This window comes from Polypterus senegalus, chromosome 4 (assembly GCF_016835505.1).
Source record: "Polypterus senegalus isolate Bchr_013 chromosome 4, ASM1683550v1, whole genome shotgun sequence".
NCBI classification, from domain to species: Eukaryota; Metazoa; Chordata; class Cladistia; order Polypteriformes; family Polypteridae; genus Polypterus; species Polypterus senegalus.
This window is the reverse complement of record NC_053157.1, coordinates 253567351-253590664: the sequence shown is the minus strand read 5'-3', so window position 1 is coordinate 253590664 and position 23314 is coordinate 253567351. Positions and strand designations below refer to the sequence as shown.

The following is a 23314-nucleotide window of genomic DNA, read 5'->3' as shown; positions in this document are numbered from 1 at the left end:
ATTTTGAATACAGGTCCTCCGCAATAGACGCTGGAGTATCCTGCCGACTATGCCACTGTGGTAGATAGGGGGTGCTCTCGCTCCCTTGAACCCCTGTCCACGACTCCAGACACCAGGTTAAAGTCCAAATTCTGACTTTATTTAATCTCCACAATGTACAAAACACCTTCTCCTCCACTATACTCATATAAACTCACAATAACTAATACAATAAACCAATCCTCCAGCTCCCAGACGCGTTGCCACCCTTCCACCCAGCTCAGCTCGCTGTCTGGGAGCTCTCATAGTCCTTTTATATTCCCTGACCCGGAAGTGTTCCCAATCTCCAGTCCATGCAATCCTCAATCACTTCCGGGTCAGGTAAAAGTTCTTTTCTTCAACCGGGAAGCCCATCACTCTTCCTATTACGAACTTCCGGGTCATAGGGCACAAATGAGTCTTTGGTCCTCCCTGCAGCACCCTCTCGCGGCCCCTGAGGTATCCAGCAGGGCTGAGGATAAAAACTACATCGTCCATGATTCCCTGCTGGTCTTCGGGTCACCTCCATACTGCAGGGAGGGCTCCAACTGGCGGCCTGGGGGTATTGGCTGGAATTATAAGCCAGCCAAATATCACACAACATTTAAAACTTCATGGTTCTTTCTGAACTGGTGATATATTTTTTGTTTTAATTTGAATTAAATTTCTATTACAGATGCCCCTGGTGGAGGGTCTAGTTTTATCCCTTGGTCTAATTATACACCTTATTTTTTGATTATCAATTAATTTAGGGTTTGTATCAAGACTAAATTTACTGGATGCCCCACGACAGGGAATTTGGGTAACAGCTTTAGGAAAATAATGGTTGGGATAAAGAACAGCCTGTGATTTAAGATCACATGACTGTGGCCTGGATGGTGCTCTGATCAGTCAACCAGGCAGTTTTGCTGCCATATTTTGGAATAATACATAAGATCCCCTCCAGTTAGGATGAAGACCATCTCTTCTGAAAAATCCAGGCCTTTCCCAAAAATTATCCAAATTGTTTACAAACGCTATGCTTTTATTTGCACACCAGGGGCCTCATGTATAACGCTGTGCGTAGAACTCGCACTATAACATGGCGTAACCACCAAAGATGAAATGTGCTTATGCACAGAAAAATCCAGATGCAGGAATCTGTGCGTACTCCAACTTCCAAGTTCTTCTGCTATATAAATCCAGATCAGCGTGAAAACTAACGCTCGTGCACGCGCATTATGTAACGCCCCAACTCCTCCCAGAATTACGCCTATTTGAATATGCAAATCAATATAAATTGCCCTTAAGCGCAGCCTTCTGTGAAAAGACAATGGGAAAAGCACGGGGGAAAATATAAGAATTTCAGTGAATACCAAATGGAGGCAAAGGAAAAACATACTATTTGTTCAAATAAACTGTGGTATAATCAATAAAAGGAAACTGATCGAGTGACATAGCGTGTTGGAGAAACTTGAGAGCTCACGTTCACAAAATCGCACAGTGCCGGAAATAAAAAAAGAAGTCACATATCAAAGTCGCCGTGAAAAGGGAGTTGTAGCCGACCGTCTGAGTGTCATATGAAAGTTAATTAGGGTACAGAGAAAAAAGGCACACAGTGAGGAAGAAGCACGAAATGTCAACTTCAATCTCGACATTTCCACTTTAATCACATAGTTTATTTTGTCATTAAAGTAGAACATCATAAACTTCATCTTAAAATCGTTTAATTAACCAGTTTCTCAAATCACATTGTAATTAAAGTAGCACGTTAAATGCTTTGTTTTGTATTTGATCTTCTACTCGTATGTGCTCTGTGTGTGAATCACTACTTGCTTTTTAAACCGGCTCTCTTCCTCCAACTGGACACAGAGTCCATGACATTCGTGATATTACAGCTCTCTGAATAACTAAAATACTGAGATGTATACGTGATGTCATTTTCATGATGATAGGAGTTAAAGCACGTTATTAAACATGTGTTTCACTTCGATGAAATAATTTATTGCAGCAGTACTCAGGGGCGGCTGTAGGCTTGTGGTGGCACTGGGCAGAGGAAGAATCGGTGGCTCCTTCGCCCGCCAATGTCAGTAAGGTAGCTTATACACGGTGGATGGCCACGTCCGTTGCAGACAGTGCATAGCCGCCTCGTGCTCATGACACAAGCATTTAACTTTTGCTGAAATTTGTCACTGCATTTTTTAGCTGTGTGATTATTTTCTCTTTCTGTTTTATATTCAATATATATTGGCGTAGCCGCCCCTGCAGTCCTTGCTTTTCTTTCCCCAAGTAACCGATCGCCTCACAATCAGCTCTGTAATAGACGTTAAGCCATCTGTAAGCTTAGCGCTGATTCTTCAAAACGAGTAAGGAACATTGAAATATCTTCATAGTACATGTTTAATTATTCTATCCTTAACGACAGTCCCAGTGAAGATTATAGATTATTTAAATGAAGTTAAAGTTTTATCTGTATAACGTAATAAACATATTTTGATGCATTTCATCTTAAAAATGATCTCGTCATCATATGTAAATACGCGCTTTATAAAGTGGCTCAGGTTGTGCGATATTATAACTGTAGTACAAGTTTACAGTGAGGTAATTGTACTTATAAGTCCTAACAGTTCTACAAGGAGCAATGATTGAGTGCATTTAAAGTTCTTGGGATTAAACTGTTTCTGAACCGCGAGGTCCGTACAGGAAAGGCTTTGAAACATTTTGCAGTGGCTGAGACAGCGTGTCCTTAAAGCTGTGTACTGATAATTCTCTTTCCGATCAGCTGCTGCTGTGATTCACACTCAGATACAGTGATATAAATACTCCGAGTGGTGCAGTGAGAGTAATATGGAAAAAGATGATCCGCTGTGGCAACTCCTAACGGGAGGAGCTGAAAGAAGAAGGTGCAGTGAGAGTAACAACGCTAAAGCAGTTCTGGTATTTGGAATACTATGGCTATTCCCTGGACCATTATATTGTTACAAGTTAATTACAATCAGATGCGTTACAATAATAAACAATATGTGGTTAGTTTCAGTGTATTTACAAACACGTGTCAAGAAAATAAGGTGTAACCACACAAGAACAGTAGCACTGCTTTGACGCTGGGTGCTGCCAGTCTGCAAAACCGAGCGGAGAACTTGCGTACGACAAGGTATGAGATACTGTGGAAAAGTGCGTGGCTTTACGCCAAGTGTAGGTTTTATACATCACGATTTGAACGTGGAAAATTTCTTACGCAACATTTCTGTGCGTACACACCATTTATACATGAGGTTTCTAGCCAGCAGTGAAGGGAATGCAATCTGCTATAAATCACATCCCCTCTATACAATCTTGGTAAGGGACCAGATACAATTAAATTCCGACATTTTGTTTTAGCTTTGGTGCATAGAGAGATGAAGTTCCGCTTTAATACCTCAGATTGCTGTAAATAAATATCATTAGTGCCGACATGTAGCAGTAAGGTAGATACTCCATCTTCTATGACACGGTCCAATGCGGCCTCTATGCCAGAAATCTTGGCCTCTGCGAGGCATTTAACATTAACTGCTGGTTTAACAGAGTTTGGAATTCTAACATTCCGCACTATGGAATTGCCAATTATGAGCACTTTCTTATTCTCAGTTTCCACAGGCGTGTTGCGGAGTGCTGAGAATCTGTTCTGGGTTCAAATTGGTGACCTGGGTGCTGGGGGGCTAAATTTTGGATTCTTAGACCCCCGTCTTACTGTTACCCACTCGCCGAGTGGCTGAATTGGTGCTGCTGATTTCGGCCGAGCTCTGACTACAGTGGGACCAGGAGAGACTGAAGCCGAATCAGAAGTAGCCGAATTGTCTAAACAAACCGAGTCGATCCAATTTTCGGTTTGCCTAATCGCTATCAGATTCCTAACGCGGTCCTCCAATTCGCGTATTTTCCCGACCAACTCTAAATTAACTAAACACTTTCAGCAGTTGAAACTGTCTACACTGTTGGCCAGAAAACCTGAACTGTACATACTGCAGGACACACAACATATAAACGTGCCCTCGATGGGCAGAGAGCAGATAAAACTTACGTTAAGTGTTGAAGTCATCTTCGCCGTTTTTATAGGTGCTTCTGCGCTTTCCGTGTTCAGCTGAATTACTAAGAGATGGTCGGCTTTAAGTTTCCACCACCCACTGAGCGATCGACTTTAATGTCTCACTAATCAATAAGACTACACAAAGTGTAAATTGAACCCAATTTGGTGTGGACCTATATAAACTCTGAAGAAGTGTTAAAATTAACTCTGTAAGTTTGATTTTGCTGTGTGGTTTGATTAAATCTCACTTGATCCTAAGTTTCTCCTCAGATGTTCTCTCTGTCAGCTCTCAGCTTTCTCTTTAAATCTCCTCCTCTTCCTCCTCCTCACTGAGCAGAGACAAAATTTCACTTTCGTTTCTTCACAAGTCACTTACTTGTTTGTCTGACTGATTCTCTCTGACTGCCTCTTCTCAGACTGACGATGGCTGAAGCCCAGCTGTTTGTATCACAGGACGAGTTCACCTGCTCAGTGTGTCTGGACCCCCTGACTGACCCCGTCACCATCCCCTGTGGTCACAATTTCTGCATAAAGTGCTTAACCAACTACTGGGATCAGAGCCAAGAGTGCAGCTGTCCTCAGTGCAGACACACCTTCACCACAAGGCCTGAGTTGAACAGAAACACTCTGCTGAATGAAGTCGTCAAGAAATTAAAGAACACGGGACTCAGTCCTCCTCCATCTATGAATTATGCTGGCCCTGGAGACGTGGAGTGTGACTTCTGTACTGGGAAGAAGTTCAGAGCGGTGAAGTCCTGTCTAACCTGCATGGCCTCCTACTGTCAGACTCACCTGCTGCCTCACTATGAAGTAGCGGCCTGGAAGGGACACAAGCTGACTGATCCAGATAGAGATCTCAAGGCGAAACTCTGTGTGGAACATCAGAAAAGTCTGGAGATGTTTTGTAAAACTGACAAGACGTGTATCTGCTTGATGTGTGGAGTGACTGAACATGATGGTCATGAAAAGGTTGAGCTGGAGGTGGAAAGACAAGAAAAACAGGTGAGTGGAGTTTAGTGTTTAATGTACTCTGACCTTTAACAGTTTGGAAAGAACCCCACCAACTCCAGCATTTGTGCAAAATATTTGTTAAATGTTTGTATTTCCACATTTATGTGCAGATTAAAATCGACCATCCACACTACATGATCATCATATAATGAGGTCAGATAAAAGGAGGATAAATTCAGTTGTGAAGAGGGAATATGGCCCAGAAGGTCTGAAAATGAATAGCAGAACATAAAAATCTGACAAACAAGACGAGATCATTCAGTCCATCAAGCCTGTTTGTTTAGCTAATAACTAAGCTGCCCTGGTATCTCATCCAGATTCTTCTTAAATGTTCTCAAGGTTTCTGCTTCAACTCCATGTCTTTTAGTTTGGTCCAGAGACCCACAGGTTTTTGTGTAAAGTGCTTCTGGGTTCAGTTTTAAATGCACTTACTCTTAATTTCCTCTGGTGTCTTCAAGTTTGTGATTCACCATTAAGCTGTGAACGTTTTGTCAGATCTGTTTTATCAACACCTCTGCAGGATGTGCTTTTTATTTCTTGAATATTTATGTTACCTATAGTTTACATTTTTTTAAATAAGTCGATTAATGAGGTTCACCAAAGATAAACATCTACTTTAAAATTAGCAGCAGCTGTCCAATTGAATTTAGTTACCCTAAAGTGTCTGAGTGTTCAAAGGTTCTGTTTTGTGTAGATGATGAAGAAGCTTTTGATGGAGTTGAATGAGGATACTTGTGTGCTGAAGTGTGCGGATCTGCGCTTGTGTGTCAATTAAGTTAATGTGCTGTAGTTCACGAGTATTGGTTTGTATAAAAAGATCCATTGTGACTCTCTCAGTTTAGAATATGGAGCCAGACAGGGATGTCCATTATCACCAATGCCTCTTGTAGCTGCTATTGAACCCTTAACTGTTCATTTCCAGAAGCAGTCAGAGATAAAAGACTTCATATGGAAAGGTGTTGAAAAAAACGTCTTCATACTGACCTGGTGAGCTTTATCGCAGATCCACACCGGACATTGTTCATCCACATTACAGCCTTTTAAAAATTCTATAATGCTTCCATGTTTTCTGACTTTTCCTGCCTCATCTGCCCTTATGGGAGATTCTGTTCAGGGTAGTCAATAATTTTGACACTGCAGTATTCATTCAAAGTGTCTTTTTGTGCTTAATGTGGAGAAACCACTTAAACTGTTAGCTGTGTTGAGCTATTTAAATTGTTCTTGTTTGATTTGTTTATTGCAAACAGCTGGAATTTTGTAAATAGTGCTTAAAAATCTAATATGCAATGGAGTTTGAATAACTTTGAGTGCAACTGTATAATGTTGTGTGTAAGTATTTACTGTAGTTGCTCATTTGATTTCTTGTCAGATTTCTCTGAGCTCATTAAACTCCTCTTCAGATTTTACTTTTTCCTGAACTCCTCAGACTCACTCGTGTCTTCTCGGCCTCAGTTATCTCACTTGACTCCATAAAATGACCAAACACTTGACAAAGTTCTCACAAGTCTCAACTCCACAGTGGCCCTGTTGGTCCTACAATTGCAGTCCTTAGCCATCCGAGGTCTCCTGGGTTTGCAGGTTTCTTCAGTTTTTGTGTGAAGCTCTGATATCCTAAATCAAATGACACTCAGAATGACACTAAGAACTCAGAAAGTGGAAGTGAATTCTGATAAGACCCCCATGTGTCCTCTTGTGTGTCCAAACAGAAACAGCTGGAGGTGACACGGAGTGAACTTAGGAGGAGACTTGAAGAGAAAAAGGAGAAACTGAGGGAGACGAGGAGGGCAATGGACCAGATGAAGGTGAGTGGAATTAAGACGATACTTCATTTCAAAGAGAGGAGAAAAACTAAAAAGGTTGTGGGAGTTTGTGGTGATGACGTGTGAGGACCGGTAGATGGAGAAGGAGAGAAGATGGTTTATTGAGTCCTTCATGGTGTTTCACTGCTGACAGCATTTCATGTTTTAGTCATTAGGAATTCAGACCACAAGACCCTCATGTCCTCAGGTTTCTCATTCCTCCAGTAAAGGTGACTTCACTCCCCCTAACAGTAACTCATGATGAAGGTTGACACTGATGTTCTGAGTTGGATCAGTCGACACAACATTCCCTAATGGACTTTTCTTATTCCAGCTTTATATATATATGCATATTTCTTATTTTAACACAATTAAATTACATCAGACCAGTTTTTCCCCCATTACCCATTCTTCTTCTTCTTCTTCTTGACCAGGAGAAGGACTGGGCGGTCTCGTGGTCTGGAACCCCTACAGATTTTATTTTTTTCTCCAGCCTCTGGAGTTTTTTTTTTGTTTTGTTTTTTCTGTCCACCCTGGCCATCGGACCTTACTTATTCTATGTTAATTAATGTTGACTTATGTTTATTTTTTATTGTGTCTTCTATTTTTCTATTCATTTTGGAAAGCACTTTGAGCTACATTTTTTTGTATGAAAATGTGCTATATAAATAAATAAATGTTGTTGTTTAAAGACCACCCTGTCTAACACTACCAGGGTCCTCACAGGTCTATAGTGCTGTCCCCTGGCAGCTTGTGCCAATGGCTCTTATAGATCCTACAGTGCCGCTTATTAAGGCTGCATGTTCCATTCAGACCTGCGAGTGTCCTAAGAAGATGCTGCTACCCAGAGTGCCAAGGGAGTACCAGGCAGGGAATACTCCTACCACCCTTCTACTAATTCAAACTCTCCTTTACAACATCAACATACTAACAAAAGTATCTTGTGACTGTTTCTTTTTTAATTAGGTGACTCAATTCATTATTTTTTTCATACCCAACAGCTTTCTGTGGAAAGAGTGATGAGGGAACACGAGAAGAGCTTCACTGATCTGATTCACTGCATTGAGGAAAGCCACAAGAAATTGACTGAGAGGATCAAAGAACAAGAAAAGAGAGAAACAGAGAAGGCTGAAGGAGTCATGGAGCAACTGGAGAAGGAGATTGAGGAGCTGAAGAGGAGAGAAGCTGAGCTGAAGGAGCTTTCAGAGACCAAGGACCATCTCCACTTCCTACAGGTGAGAGTGACAATTCACAGGGAGTCTGATCAGACTGGAGTGTGTGGACCTGAGAGACTTCAAAATCAAGAGAGCTGAGGAGTTTTAAAAAAAGGCAAGAACTGATTATTCAATCCAATGTCATATTTGACTAATAGTTCCATAATTTATGCTAAAATCTCAAATCTCAGTCTTTATCTGAATAATAGTGAAGTAAATCTGCAGTTGTTTGTTTGAGGAAATAAATTTATATGAAATGTATTCTTAGTAAGAGTCATTTTAAATGACACCATCTGAGAAAAGGCGACACCAACTCCTTCGTATCTTTAAACACTCCTGTCATGTCACCTCCTCCAGAACCCCCCGCGATAGATGAAAATCCGCAAAGTAGAAACCATATGTTTGTAAGGTTATTTTTATATATTTTAAGCCCTTATAAACTCTCCCACACTGTTAACATTATTAGAGCCCTCTAGACATGAAATAACACCCTTTAATCAAAAGTTTAAACTGTGCTCCATGACAAGACAGATATCTTCTTTCTTCTTTCTCACAATTAAAAGAATGCAAATATACTCTTCAAAGGAGTGCGCACATCAGGAGCAGAGAATTTCAGAGTGAGAGAGAGAGAGAGCGCTAGCTAAGAAAAGCAAACAATCAAAAAATCAATACGTTTCCTTTCAAGTATTCCAAAGCACCGCAATTTTTAGAAGAGCGTCAGTATCTTCTAAGCAAACAGCCTCTGTGCAAACAGCCCTCTGCTCACATCTCCTCCGTCAGGCGCAGAGAACGTCAGAGAAAGAGAGAGAGAGAGAGATTAAAGTAAACCATCAAAAAATCAATACGTGGCTTTTGTGCTTTTAAATATGACGAACCACCGCGATAAAGCGGCATTTCTTAGAGGAGCGTCCGTATCCACTAGGCAAACAGCCTCTGTGCAAACAGCACCTCTGCTCACATCTCCTCCGTCAGGGGTAGAGAACGTCAGAGAGGGTGAGAGAGAGGCAGAGACGAGCAAACAATCGAGCACCGCGCGGGAATCAAATCTTATAGCATTGAGGAGTTTTAGTTAATATGTAATACATGCTATGATTGGGTAGCTTCTAAGCCATCCGCCAATAGTGTCCCTTGTATGAAATCAACTGGGCAAACAAACTGAGGAAGCGTGTAGCATAAATTAAAAGATCCATTGTCCGCAGAAATCCGCGAATCAGCGAAAAATCCTTGATATATATTTAGATATGCTTACATTTAAAATCTGCGATAGAGTGAAGCTACAAAAGTCCAAGTGTGATATAGCGAGAGATTACTCTATCTATCTATCTATCTATCTATCTATCTATCTATCTATCTATCTATCTATCTATCTATCTATCTATCTAATTAACTTCATCTCAGTACATTAAGAGCCCAATGCCTTGTTTTGTCTGCTAAGTCAGTTCTTCACCTGCCTGTCTGTTGCCCCCTCAGTCCACTTTTCTAAAGTCTGATGACTCGACTCTTGTGGATTTCTGTGTGAAAAGCTTTTTGAAATTCAAGGCCAATGACACCTAATGGTCCATTATAATGAAACATTCTCTTATAAATAAATAATAACTGAATGAAAAGTAACCTCTCTGTCCAAACCCAAGATGACTGTCCACCAGACTGATGTTTAGTTAAGAGGAGGTCCTTCTTATTAATGTTACTTTTTATTTCTCCTTGTCCCCTCTTCTCTCCTCATGCAGACTTTCTCATCTTGCTGTGTCCTTCCTGCTGATGGAGACTCGCTCAGCTTCACCGTCACTGCTGATGTTTCTTCTAAGGACCTGCTAAAGGAGCTGTCAGGTCTGAAGAAGAGCCTGGAGAAGATCAGCCAGTGGGACATCCTGGCATGGACTCCATCAGGTACTGTGACTCTTCATGTTGTTTTCATTGCTAAAGTCCATTAAGAAGACAAATTGGACAGTAACAGGGACAGTGAGATACATGAAGAAGGCCTGCTCTTACATATTTGTCTCTAAGCCTTTACTGTTAGGAATGTCTTATAATGTCTCTTCAGTGAGAGACCTGTTTAGTGATGTCACACTCTCATTTTACACAGAGTTCTTGAATTTTTAAGATAAGTAATGCATAGCATTTTAAAACAGGGTTGATGGTACAATGGCACGTCTATCTGTTTTGGTCATGTTGTATATTTATGAATCTCAGTTTCTCTTTTTGTGATTTTGTGTCATTGCTGCCCTCTGGTGGACACTTGATGACATTATGTCCTGGCACAGATGTCAGACATCAGACAGTTTATTACTTTATATATATAGAGGATGCTTTTTCTATTAATTCCCTTAAAAGCTTCTTTCTCATTTGACATTGTGATTCTTTTCATGTGCTCTGCATGACGACCAACATAAAATAAGGAACAGGAAGTTGTGTTAAACTGGCAGGCCAGCTCAGCATACAAATGAAGTGAACTTGAAAGCAGTGACGACATAAATGAAATTGAACTGAGATCAACTTCAGTGCTTTGTCATATCATGAAATCTGAATGAACTTCTGCTGTCCTCTCTGTCCTTTCCATTCTGTCAGATGGGCTCCCTTTTTAAAATTCACATTAATCCGTTTCAGCCATGCTTCCACAGGCTCACTGGCCACTTTATTAGGTACACCTGTTCAACTGCTAGGTAATGCCAATGTCTAATCAGCCAATCACATGGCAGCAGCTCAATGCATTTCACCCTGTAGACGTTGTCAAGACGACCTGCTGAAGTTCAAACCGAGCATCAGAATGGGGCAGAAAGGGGACTTAAGTGACTTTGAATGTGGCATAGGTGTTGATGCCAGACGGGCCGATGCGAGTATTTCAGAAACTGTTGAGCTGCCTGGATATTCACGCACAACACTCTCTAGGGTTTACAGAGAAGGATCTTTAAAAGGGACAGTATTGTTACTGACCGTGTCCATAACTTTATGACCGCTTGTACCCATTTTCTGATGGCTCCTTCCAGCCTGATAATGAACCATGTCACAAAGCTCAAATCATCTCAAACTTGTCTCTTGTACATGACAACGAGTCCAATGCATTCAAATGGCCTCCACAGTCACCAGATCTCAATCCAATTAGGATGCGGTGGAACGGGAGATTCTTTTAATGGATGTGCAGCTGACAAATCTGTAGAAACTGCATGATGTCATGTGAATATGGAGCCAAATCCATGGGGAATGTTCCCAGTTATTTGCTGAAGGCAAAAGGGGGTCCAACCTGGCACTAGTAAGGTGTACCTAATAAAGTGGCCGGTGAGCATGGTGTCCTATACTCAGACTCATTTCACCACCGGATATTAAAAAAATTGTTTTACTGATCAAAGCATTTTAGTTTCTGTGTTTTGGTGGTATTACGAGGGTGTTGTTTCATGTTAGCCATTATGGATGTGGTGAGAAGTCAAGCAAAATGACACCAAACTAGAAAGACTACAATATGTGAGCTGCTGAGGCAATTCTGGCCCCTTCTAAACAAATGCGAGGAGTACATTAGAACCCTGAGCACTTCAGGACCACCTGAACACCCCACTGAGTGCACATAACAAGTTTGCAGGTGAAACACATTAACAGACTTTACAAATTATAAACTATATAATGTCTACTTATCGTGATACTGTGTGTTTAAACAAAGCTGTAAGCTCAAGGAGTTCTGCACTGAAGAACATAAATGGAACCTAACAATGACTGTAATGAACAGAACTGCTGAGCTGTGGTCAACTGACAACACAGGAGAGGAAAACAGAAAGTGAGGTGATGAAGGTTAACAGGTCAGACATGTGTGCGCCCAACTGCACCGACACTGATTACTACTTGGAAGAAGATCTGAGATCCAATGGTGGATTGGACTGGGCAGGCTGAACTCAGTCAGTTTCTTATCATGGAGCTCTGAGATGTTGGTATCTAAAGCAGAGGTCAAGTCCACAGAGAAGACCCTCACATGTGTCTGTGGCACATCAAAATATTATTAAATAAAACTCACTTCATCATCCACACACTGGTGGGCTCCGTACACAAACTTGATCTTCATGTCCTGTTGTTTTATTCAACTACACTGCATTTGTAATAATTGTTTAAGCATTTAACTTTATAACATCCCACTTTAACATTCTCCATTCTTTTCTTTTCTTTGTATTTTCAGGTCGTGAAGCTCCAGTCTTCACCCTACAGTCTCCTGAACCTCAGAGCAGAGACGAGTTTTTACAATGTGAGTCTGTCAATTCATGGAGTTTATCATCATTTCACTTTTAATATCTCAGGCCAGGCTTATGATACGAAAACATTATGTGAGTGTGGTGGGACTGATGAGCTGAAAGTGACGGAGGTCCTGTGTCTGGTGCATTATGGGATATTGAGATTCAGGTCAGGGAGGCCCCAAAGATGTCTGTTGGACTTGAGTCTCTTAAGTATCATTAGAACATTAGGACACTCTGGACAAGAACAGGCCATTCAGCCCAACAAAGCTCGCCAGTTCTGTCCACTTATTTCTTCTAAAATAACATCAAGTCGAGTTTTGAAAGTCCCTAACGTCTTATTGTCTACAACACTATTTGGTTGCTTATTCCAAGTGTCTATCATTCTTTGTATGAAGTAAAATTTCCTAATGTTTGCATGAAATTTACCCTTCACAAGGTCCCCACTGTGTCCCCGTGTTCTTGATGAACTCATTTTAAAATCACAGTCTTGATCCACTGTACTAATTCCCTTCATCATTTTAAACACTTCAATCATGTCACCTCTTAATCTTCTTTTCCTTAAACTGTGCAGGCTCAGCTCTTTTAATCTTTCCTCATAACTCATCCCCTGTAGACCTGGAATCAGCCTAGTCGCTCTTCTCTGGACCTTTTCTAGTGCTGCTATGTCCTTTTTGTAGCCTGGAGACCCAAACTGCACACAGGACTCCAGATGAGGCCTCACCAGTGTGTTATAAAGGTTGAGCATAACCTCCTGTGACTTGTACTCCACAGATCGTGCTATATAACCTGACATTCTGTTAGCCTTCTTAGTGGCTTCTGAACACTGTCGGGAAGTTGATAGCTTAGCATCCACTACAACTCCTAAATCCTTCTCATAAGGAGGACTTTCGATTTTCCGACTGCCCGTTGTGTATTTTGTCTGTGTCAAATGACCTCACAGAAAATAAAAATGAAATCCTGCCGACTACGTCATATCCACCTCTCACACAATTCGTACCTCCATTGTTCTTTTTCCTTTTTCTTTTGTCTTATTTTTTCCTGCTGTTTTCTATTTTTGTTTTCTGTTTTCTGCTTTCTGTTGCTTTTCTTCTTCAGCCAGTCCTTACAATTTTGATAATAATATATATTTTTTATGCAGCACACAACATGCAATGAAAGCAGCTCAGTGTGCTTCACATAAAAAAGTATGATGTCCACTCCAATTCAGATATACATATACAGTTTATTTATATAAAGATGCTGCCAAAAGGATTAATTTAAAAAAGAATCAAATTTTTATGTGAAATAAATTGAAGCTGACAACAGCACTCAGCATCCGCCATTCTTTTCTCCATAGAGCAAACACTTTGTTTTTTTATTCATGGCTTAATATATTGTAGGAATAAAACCAAAAGAAGATGGTAGGGAAAATATTTGGGAGGCCTTAGATGTTAAAAGACATCACCAGATGAGAAACAATCCTCTAATGAGAATCTCAGGGATCTCCAGTCACTCAGCTGAATAGAAAGGAGCAAAGTCCTCACTTAGGTGTGATATGTCATTGTGTGTCTCACACTGAATGTGGACTGGGGAAGAGGAGGATAGGTCACAGCCAGGCATGGTCAAGGTGAAGACTACAAGACCACCTCCAAAGAGTTTCTTGTTCCTGTAGCCATGTTGCTAAATCAAGACGTTTAAGTTCCAGTGGACCACAGCCAAACTCCCTGGATGTCGCTGCAGATGGAGAATTGAATAGAAGGATAGTTGAAGTGGTGGAGAACCAAGAATCTCTCAGGACCACCAAGATTAAGGTACAACAGCTTCAAGTAGCACTGAATGAAAGTGGGCTCCATGGTAGAGCACCCCATTTCTGAAAGACAGATGTAAAAAAATAAAATAAAAAATTAAATTTTATCAAAAATGCATGTTGATAAACCAGTGTGCTGGAGAAGATCTATTGGACTGATGGAACTAAATGAGAGCTTTATGGAGAGTCACAGCAGCAGAAAAACATGAAGCATGGAGGAGGCTCATTATTGTAAAATCAGAAGATCATCAAGACATTCTGGAGCAAACATCACAATGCTCTCTCTTGTGTGCAGGTCATGGGTCCTCCAAAATATCCAAGATTGACCACCCTAATATGGTCAAAAGTTCATCAGAATGTTGTGAAGTGTCTGCCATGTGCACTGAAATGAATCTTAATCAAAATCCATGAGAAGAACTGGAAGTCACAGTGGGGAGAAGAAGTCCATCAAAGCTCAAGAAGACTGGGCAGTGAGAGGAGTAGAAGTCTCATCCAGAGCCACAGGAAGTGCTTGATGGCAGGTGTCACCTGAAAACAGTCGGTTAGAGAACATTAGGTGAGGGTCCTAATAATTGTGTTCACGCCATTACCATTTATTTTATTGTGTGCATCTGAAATGAAAAGTAAAGAGTCTGCTCTGTGGAATAAAGAATGGCGGATGACAATCACTATGCTCAGTTTACACTTATTTGACAGAAAATTAGCATTCTTTTTTAAAAAGAGGAAAGGGACAAAAACTACTGGGGGAGCATGTTGGTGACACAAACATTAGAGAGACAGACGTGATAGGTGACATAATATCGATATATTAAAGTCACTACATACTGTAAGAGATTGGAAAAAACTGATATGAGAGATGGATAGAGCAACGAGAAAGACAGAATACGACATAAATATGAAAGGCACTATATAATTAATAGATAGATAGATAGATAGATAGATAGATAGATAGATAGATAGAGGAAAGGCACTATATAATAGATAGATAGATAGATAGTCTGTGATACAAAATAAAAATGGTGATTTGTAACTTTTACTGAAATAACAGAAATACCAGTAAGCCGACTGCTCGTTTCCAGGACACAAACTTTCAAAATGTCAGACATTTTCCCCCCTGACTCGTCCTCAGCCCACTTTATAAGTTTACTGATTTGTGTCATTCAATAAAATTCCATCAGTAACTCAGTGAGTGGCGGCTGATTGTCTTCATGGACTGATTCATTCAAATCAGAGGACCATCATGGCTGTGGTGGGTTTATATTGAAGTGATTTTTAACACAACATTGTCAAACCGGTTTAATCCAGTTCAGCTGCATTGTGTTAAGTCAGATGCTCAGAACCACAGAAGGCCAATTCAGAGCCACCAATTCACCCAACATGCACGTCTGTGGATTGTGTGAAGAAAACCAGGAGTGACACGAGGAGAACACGCTGACCTGACAAAGACGACCATTGGGCACCAAATTCAAAGTCGTGAAGCTCAATCTGTGAGGCCGCAGCTCCAACCCCTTGGCCATCATGCTGTCCTGAATCGAGTATTCACAGTTCAGTTCCTCTTTTTCACATTTCTTATTATTCTGAACCCAAGTCTTTTCATTCTAAAATTAATGTCTACTGAATGAATCAACTCCTTTAATGACTGAGTCGCTTCAGCTCACTCCATGACGACTTTCTTCATGAACTTCATGTCTCTCAGCACTCGATGGCCGTCTTGTTTGCTGCCCAGTAAATCATCAAGTCATCAGTCACAAGTTTATGTCAATTCATTACAAACATTTTATTCTCAGTCAGTTCTTATTTTATTTTTATTTTTTAATTTCGTGCTCCGTGTAGCTCTGACCTGCAGGGTGTGACCCCTAAACGTTTAGTAGGCCGCTGGAAATGGAAGAACAAAAGACTGGGAATGGACGGAGGAGATCATGGATCAGGGACTTATTGTGAGGAAATGAAAATCAGTTCATGATGAAGTGTGACAGTGGATTGATTTTAAATTAAAGAGGTGGACAGTGACAATAAAAAGTGACATTTTAATAAAGCCAGCGGTCCGTGTGGTCAGTCCATTTGAACTCTGACATTGATAGTGACCTTATGGTGTTTATCATAATTCCAGAATTTTATTTTAAATCCCCACAGATTCTGTCCAATCAAATGAGCTCTTTACTATTAGTGTCTGGTCAGCGCAGCTCCTGATTGGATCTTGTTAATTGTCTGTGTTGTGCTCCGCCCCCAGTTCCGTTACACACTCCCAGACTTCCTCACTCGTTTTCTTTTCTCTCCTTTCAGACTTCTGTCCCCTAACACTGGACATCAACACGGCACACAGACGCCTCCGTCTGTCTGAAGGACACAAGAAGGTGACATGTGGGAGGACAAAAGCCAAATATCGTGATCATCTTGACAGATTTGACTGCTGGCCACAAGTTCTGTGCAGAAAGGCTCTGACTGGGACTCGCTGTTACTGGGAGGTGGAGTGCAGTGGAGACAACGTGCTGATAGGAGTCGCATATACAGGACTGAGCAGGAAAGGAGAGGGCCGGGAGTGCAGCCTTGGTTTCAACAACAAGTCCTGGTGTTTGCAGTGTTTTAATTCCCAGTACTTTGTGTATCATGATAGCCAGCAGATGGCCATCAGTGCCTCCTACAGCCCCAGAATAGGTGTGTATCTGGACTGGCCTGATGGCTCTCTGTCCTTTTATAGCATCTCACACACAATGACCCTCCTGCACAGGTTCAACACCTCCTTCACTGAGCCCCTCTATCCAGGGATTGGGCTTGATTATGACTGTAGTGTAACAATCTGCCCTCTGACACCAGGAGACCACTGACCAGTACTCTCCGCCATTCACTTAGTGTTTCTACAAGTGCAGGTCCTCTTTGTGTTTGTAGTTTGCGGTCAAAATTAATTTTAAATGATGGATTTGGTGGAGGTGGTGGTTTAGGTTGCACTTCTGGCTGAATTTGGGGATGAGAATGAAGGGCGAGTGCAGCGTTTAGAGTCTCCATTATATTTGTGTGTGATTTAATCTTTGAGTAGTCAATCATAAATGTGTCATGTTGTGTCGCAGAGACACCTCAGACCTACAAATACCAGTCTGACCACAAGCGGTCACATGTCCTTTAGGCTGACACCCTAACAATGCTATGGCTCCTGCGCATCACTGAAAGTCACCTGTTATTACAGACCTGTGGTCCTGCTGGAACAGCTGTACTGATAGGCATGATAGACACTAAGGTACCAAGGACCATTGACCAGTGAGCAAATGTAGGAGAGCACAGAGTGACAGAAGTGACCATAGTGCTGCCTCCTCACTGGGCATTTTCTTCCCCTCTGTTGGTCACTCATGTGATCTGTCACTTTTGAATTAATTCAGTGTGAATGTATGAAGACAAGGTCTCATTAGTCAGTCAGGCATTGGCCATACTGATTTGTCACCATCACCTAACACTGACCAGATGAATCAGTTGACTGACTTCACTGTCACTGTCAGGGTCCTCAGTGTCACTCACATTTAGTATTTGTGAACACTTCTATCTTTCCCTTGACACACACATTCCTGGGATTAATGTGCAATTTCCTCAGGACTCCTGAAAGGTGTAACACCTGACATTATTTTGTGTAAAGAACTCAATGAAGGCCCAAGGCTGACAGTCCCTGCACCCTTCATTACAGTCCTCGCCAGCAGGTGGCTCCTGGGAGTTCATCATCATGGAGTCTGAGGTGGTAAAAGGAAGAGGATGAAGTGAAAAAGGAGTGAGGGCGATAGAGGAGAGTGTTAGGGGATAAAGGGAGAGACCAACAACCTCGTGAAACAGTCAGATTGAATCAGATGGGTGGGCCACTTGTGCGTCTGTGCTGCTGTGACACAACTTAAATAAAGAAAGCTGAATTTGGTTCTTCTTGTCTGATTTCATCCTGTTAAACTCCTCACATGCTTATGGTCATCCCATGATCCCAGATTTTATTCTTTGTTGATGAAGTCCATGTCCCGATGCATGACTAGCATTTGATTCTTTAAGACAGGCCACCACACAATGAGCTCTTTACTGCTGACTTAAGCCCTTCTGCCCTCTTCTGTTATTTCACCTCAGCCATTACGTCAACTCCCACTGCCTTTGACTTCATAAAGCCATTGGTCTCTCTGATCACTCTGGTCCACGTGACAGTTACACTTCATTCAAATTCTGCAGGGTGACAGACATGCCGTCCTGCCTTCTGAATGGTTGTGTTGGTTGAAGTCCTCTCAAGCTTACATTGGAGGCTTCTGGAGATCAGGGTTGAACAACAGGCAGTTGTGTAATGGATATGTCGGTCAGCAGTGTGGGCACAGCACAAATATGGTGGGCATATTTAGGTCAGAATCTGATTTAAAAGTTGCTGAGCACTCTGGACACCTTCTCTGTCTTTGATAATTGAATTCCATTTTAGTTCACGTCCTTCATGTCCTCGTGATGAGCACACATGGGTTTGCTTTAGTAGTTCGAAGAGCCACGCTGCATATTAAACAAAGCTTTATATAAAGAAGGAAAATGAATTGTCCGAGCAAAAGGCATGAAAAGAAATCTTAAAACTCTTAAACACAGGCATGAAACCAGAAAATGAGAATCAAGACATTCACAAGGAATGGAGACTTTTAGATTTTAGTCAAGAACACCTGCTGACCATTCCCCATAATACATTCAAAGGAAAGGTCAGGTTGATTTATAAGACTAAAAGATAAGCACATGAATTAAAACACCTGAACAGAAGCACCTAAATGATATTATATCTAACATAAATCCATTTTTAACGTGAATGAGAGCCCAAGAGGGTAAAGCAGTGTATTATCGTAGTATTTCCCTCTACTTACCCTTTACCTGTTTTCCCTCAAAGGTAAGTGTACTGGTCAAGTTCATTATCGGGTTGGTCTACTGTTGCACTTTAAGATGAACACACACATACATAGCTATACGCATACACACAGACCCTAACCACAACAGTGCCCCATGAACGACACACACACACACTTATTAACCCCTAGCACTTTAAACCACACAAGTGCTTTAGGAATAACACAGCCTGTCACTCTCTCAGCACTTTAGGAGTCTAACTTATTATCAGCACGAACAACATACAATGTTTAAGTGATATCTCAGACCTATATATTACTGTTGGTCTACATGAATACATTAAAACATACAAAGACTCAGCACTCTCGACTATAGGCCATTTATTAGCCAAGAATACCTTCTTTATGTCCTGTTCCCTACTGTTGAGTGGAGCTCTCACCCTTAGCCTTAATAAACTGCGCAGCACAAAGGTAATGGCAAATCTCCGGCTGCACCAGGTGCTCATTGAAATCTACCTTATTACTTCAATCACTCTATAAACATTAAGACAAAGCATAGAAAGTTAAAAGCAGCATGATATTTATTACAAGAATAATAATAATACCACTGGAACAAAGAATAATGTAAAATAGGTAGATTGGAAAGTCTGGATATACTGTATATAGTCTTTAGAAAAAGCTTACAAAAAAATGTACAAATGACAAGGATGAATGCCCCAGGGTGGTGTTTGATTTAGCGATTAATGTTCATGAAAATGCTGTTAACTGATGAGCTGATGAAAACTGGTCACATGTGTCTTCTCTGACATCGCTCTTCCTCCATCATTGTTTCTCTTCTTCTGATGTTGCTTTCAAATGAAATGTCATGCCACGGTTTCACAACACATGCACCTGATTGGCTGGCTGTCAATATGATTGATGAATTTTGCTCAAACTCTTTAATCTGTCTTTCCCCAGATAATAAAGTTTTTTGATGGTGCCTAAAACATCACCATGTCCATCTTTCCCAGGCTGTAATCCAAATTGTTGTCCCAGATGTCCATCCATAAAGTAATCAACATCCTAAGGTATTGGCTCAGCATCCTTTCCCAGGCTGTAAAACCATTTTAGCACTATGCTATGAACAACTGTTATAAAAGTGAGGTGTAAGGGAAGAGGATATGCCTTGATTTGTCCGAAATGTAGTTCATCTGTTGTCTTTTCTTGAACAAAATATAATGGAAAATTAAACCAAAATGTACAGATTTTATACACCATAACAAGCGGTCAGTCACATGACTTACAGAGCTGCAATATGAGATGATTTTCATGTCGCCACTCTCCTTATCACACATGGAAAAGCTCAGCAGTAAAGGTGCAGAAAGTATACCTCGCCGCGTAAAACAAACATCTGAACAGAAACTGAAATACTGAAATAAATGCAAATAAATAAGAGTCTAAATTGAGTAAGTGATTAAATGATCACATATGCAGTCAGGATAGGTGTTTTAAATAATGACACCTGATGTAACATATTTTGTTTAACTAAACTCCTGTGGTGTACCATCAGAGATATTTAATGCTAGAACGTGTGATTGCTGATGCAAATTGGTGTTGTGCTTTAAAATATTTAAAATATTCATCAGTGTGCTGTCATGCTACTGTCCTTCCTTGACTTTTCCTAAATTGCTGAACTTCAAATGTCCACGTTGTTGCAACTCTGAATTTCTATTCAGAAAATGTTGCTTATATTTCATATTTTTACAGAAAAGACCCCCTATCACTGCCACAAGCGGTGCCATTAAACGTTGGTACCCTGTGATGAACCGCTGTCTCTCTCTTCTGGCACACACTTAACTGCATTTGCAGATCCTTTTTACCTCCACAAATTTTCTCCTGCTGTTGTTATCAGCACTCCTGAAACTGAGTTCCCTGGGGTAAATTTCCATCTGTTTTCAACAAACAACCATGAAGTAATCATTGAAAAAATGTCACACAACTTATATATAAACATCTATGCGTGGAAGTGTGTATGTCTGTCTGTCCAGCCCGGAAGTGAAAGGTGGAGTTGGGGGTAAGGCCTCCTCCTCCGAGGATATACAAGCAAGGCCAGCACGTCAGCAAAACAAAACCTCTGAAGAGTCACTCGCTTAGCTGCTAATATACAGTAGAAGTGAGGTGAGCACATTGGCAAAATGAAACCTCCTAGGAGAGAGACTCCCTTTTGATTACTGGACATCTCTACATGTCAGTTTTATTTCTGACGATTTCAATAGTTTCTAGGACCCCGGGCTTTTTACAGCGCAGGCTTACACAGCTAGCACAGTATAATTACTCACATTGTTTCACAACACATGATAAAGAAAAAACAAAAAATATGAAAATCACTTTCTGCCTCCTCTCTTGGGCAGGAAGGCTATCTTTTCTTTTGATCAGAGAAGGGAGATAATGCAGGATGATGTCGTCACTGCTTGTATTTTGTGTGTGTTTAAAGTGACGGCCCCTGTTTGGATAAATGCTTTGAGAATGTTCTTGTCTTCACGACAATAAAGCTAATTTTTTCAGAAGCCTGGCCTCACCTCTGTCTCTCTTGAGCAACTCTGTGACTCACACATCACAAGTGGTACCAGGAGTGGTGTCTTGCACAGATGGATCACCAACAAGAACAGAATGTTCCTCTTCAACCGGAGCCAGATGAGGCCCCTGAAGGCACTCCCACTTTCTGAGATGTACCCAGAGATGTTCTTGTGAAGATGTTTCCTTCAGATGACCCAGAGTGTTTCCTATTCTGTTTTGAATGCACGACCACATTGATGCACTGGGACAGAGACACCTGGGCAGCTATTTTGGCCCCTTTCTGACCAGGGAGTCCCTGATTTTGATTTCCTGAAGCAATAAATCCATCTTCCTATGGCTATGAGCTCCTTGGCCAGCACTCCATGCAAAACAAGCCATATGGGGAATTCCAAAGCCACAGATGGTTTCGCTGTGACCAATCTGAACATCTAGCTAGGGCTGCCACCTGCTCAATCATTGTAGAATGGCTTGACCTAAGTCTGCTGCTTCAGGCCAAGTTCTTGGAAAAGGGTAACTTTAAGGTCTTGCTTGGTTTAGCTGAACATGAGGCCCTGGCCCTGTTGGACTCTGGTAGTGATCTCTGAATCATCCGACGCAATGTGCTCCAGCAGATACCCTGCACAAGCACAGAGCATGTGAATATTCACTGTGTTCATGGGGATGTCAAAGAGTATTATATTGTACTACTCCCACTGAAATATAAGGGAAGGAACTTTAAAGTTTGGACTGCCGTTTCTAACTCTTCACCCTGGCCTTTCTTAGTTGGGAGGAGGAATGCCCTATTCCTGCAGGTCTTGTCCACCTGTAAAGTACCTTTATCTTTGGTCGAAGCAGAGGGGCTTACCGCTGATAAGGCTGACCAGGTAGCCAGCTTGGAAACTGAACTTGATTAGGTCAGGGAGGATGGAGATAATCCCTCATCTGAACTTCTGGGACAGTTGGAGGACTCTTTGCAACAGGCGCTTGCACCTTCAGTATCCTCAGATGGGCTGCTGCTTCAGGCTTGGGGGAACCATTGGCTAGGAAAGCAGCAGGTGACACACAATCTGTGTTTACATGGTTGCAATAAACCGGCTACAGCTTATATTTTGCATTTGGACAAGCCCATATTGCAGATGATTATTACTATGAGAAACAGGGGCCTGCGGTGGGCTGGCACCATTCCCGGGGTTTGTTTCCTGCCTTACGCCCTGTATTGGCTATGATTGTCTCCAGCAGACCCCCGTGACCCTGAAGTTAGGATATAGCGGGTTGGATAATGGATAGATGGTTGGATGGAATTTGGATTTTTTTTTGTCGTCTTAGAGAGTCAAGGCTGGGGGGCTATCAAGAGGCAGGGTCTGTTAAAGCCCATTGCGGCACCACTTGTGTGATTTTGGGCAATACAAAAAATAAACTGTATTGTATTGAAGGCCCTAGTTTGAAAACTCTGCACTTTTTAATTAAGAATGGCTTCTTGTATGGGGTGATTTCCAGTCACTTTGGGTGGTGGACTGATTGAGCAGTTGATAATTCCAAATGGGCACAGAGAGATGGTTTTGAAAATTGCTCACACAAATGTCTTGGTGGGGTCATCTTGGCATAGTAAAGATGAGGGATTGCATTTCGAAGTGCTTTTATTAGTTGAATATGGGTAGAGATATGGAGCAGTTTTGTAATTCTTGCCTTGATTGTCACGATGTTTCTGCTCATAGACCCCCAAGGGCTCCCCATTCACCAATGCCTATTTTGGACATCCCTTTCAAGAGAGTTGGTTTAGACATTGTTGGTCCATTTCCCAAGAGTAAGAATGATTATCAATATATACTTGTGCTAGTTGATTATGCAGCAAGATGTCCCAAAGTGGAC

General features: G+C 41.4%; 1 protein-coding gene across 1 annotated transcript; it reads left to right on the top strand.

Annotated features, from left to right (window-relative positions):
• The first annotated feature begins 4457 nt into the window (after positions 1-4457).
• On the top strand, positions 4458-17963 carry LOC120528509 (tripartite motif-containing protein 16-like). The gene is made up of 6 exons (XM_039752686.1): positions 4458-5065; positions 6781-6876; positions 7875-8108; positions 9815-9974; positions 12244-12309; positions 16368-17963. The coding sequence occupies exons 1-6, from the start codon at positions 4487-4489 to the stop codon at positions 16907-16909; spliced, it is 1677 nt and encodes a 558-aa protein (XP_039608620.1). The 5' UTR covers positions 4458-4486; the 3' UTR covers positions 16910-17963.
• The last annotated feature ends 5351 nt before the right edge of the window (positions 17964-23314 follow it).

Coding starts and splice junctions, on each gene's coding strand:
- LOC120528509 (XM_039752686.1), top strand. CDS start 4,487: ATGGCTGAAGCCCAGCTGTTTGTATCACAGGACGAGTTCACCTGCTCA. Junction 5,066..6,780: donor TGGAAAGACAAGAAAAACAG/GTGAGTGGAGTT, acceptor GTGTCCAAACAG/AAACAGCTGGAGGTGACACG. Junction 6,877..7,874: donor GGGCAATGGACCAGATGAAG/GTGAGTGGAATT, acceptor CATACCCAACAG/CTTTCTGTGGAAAGAGTGAT.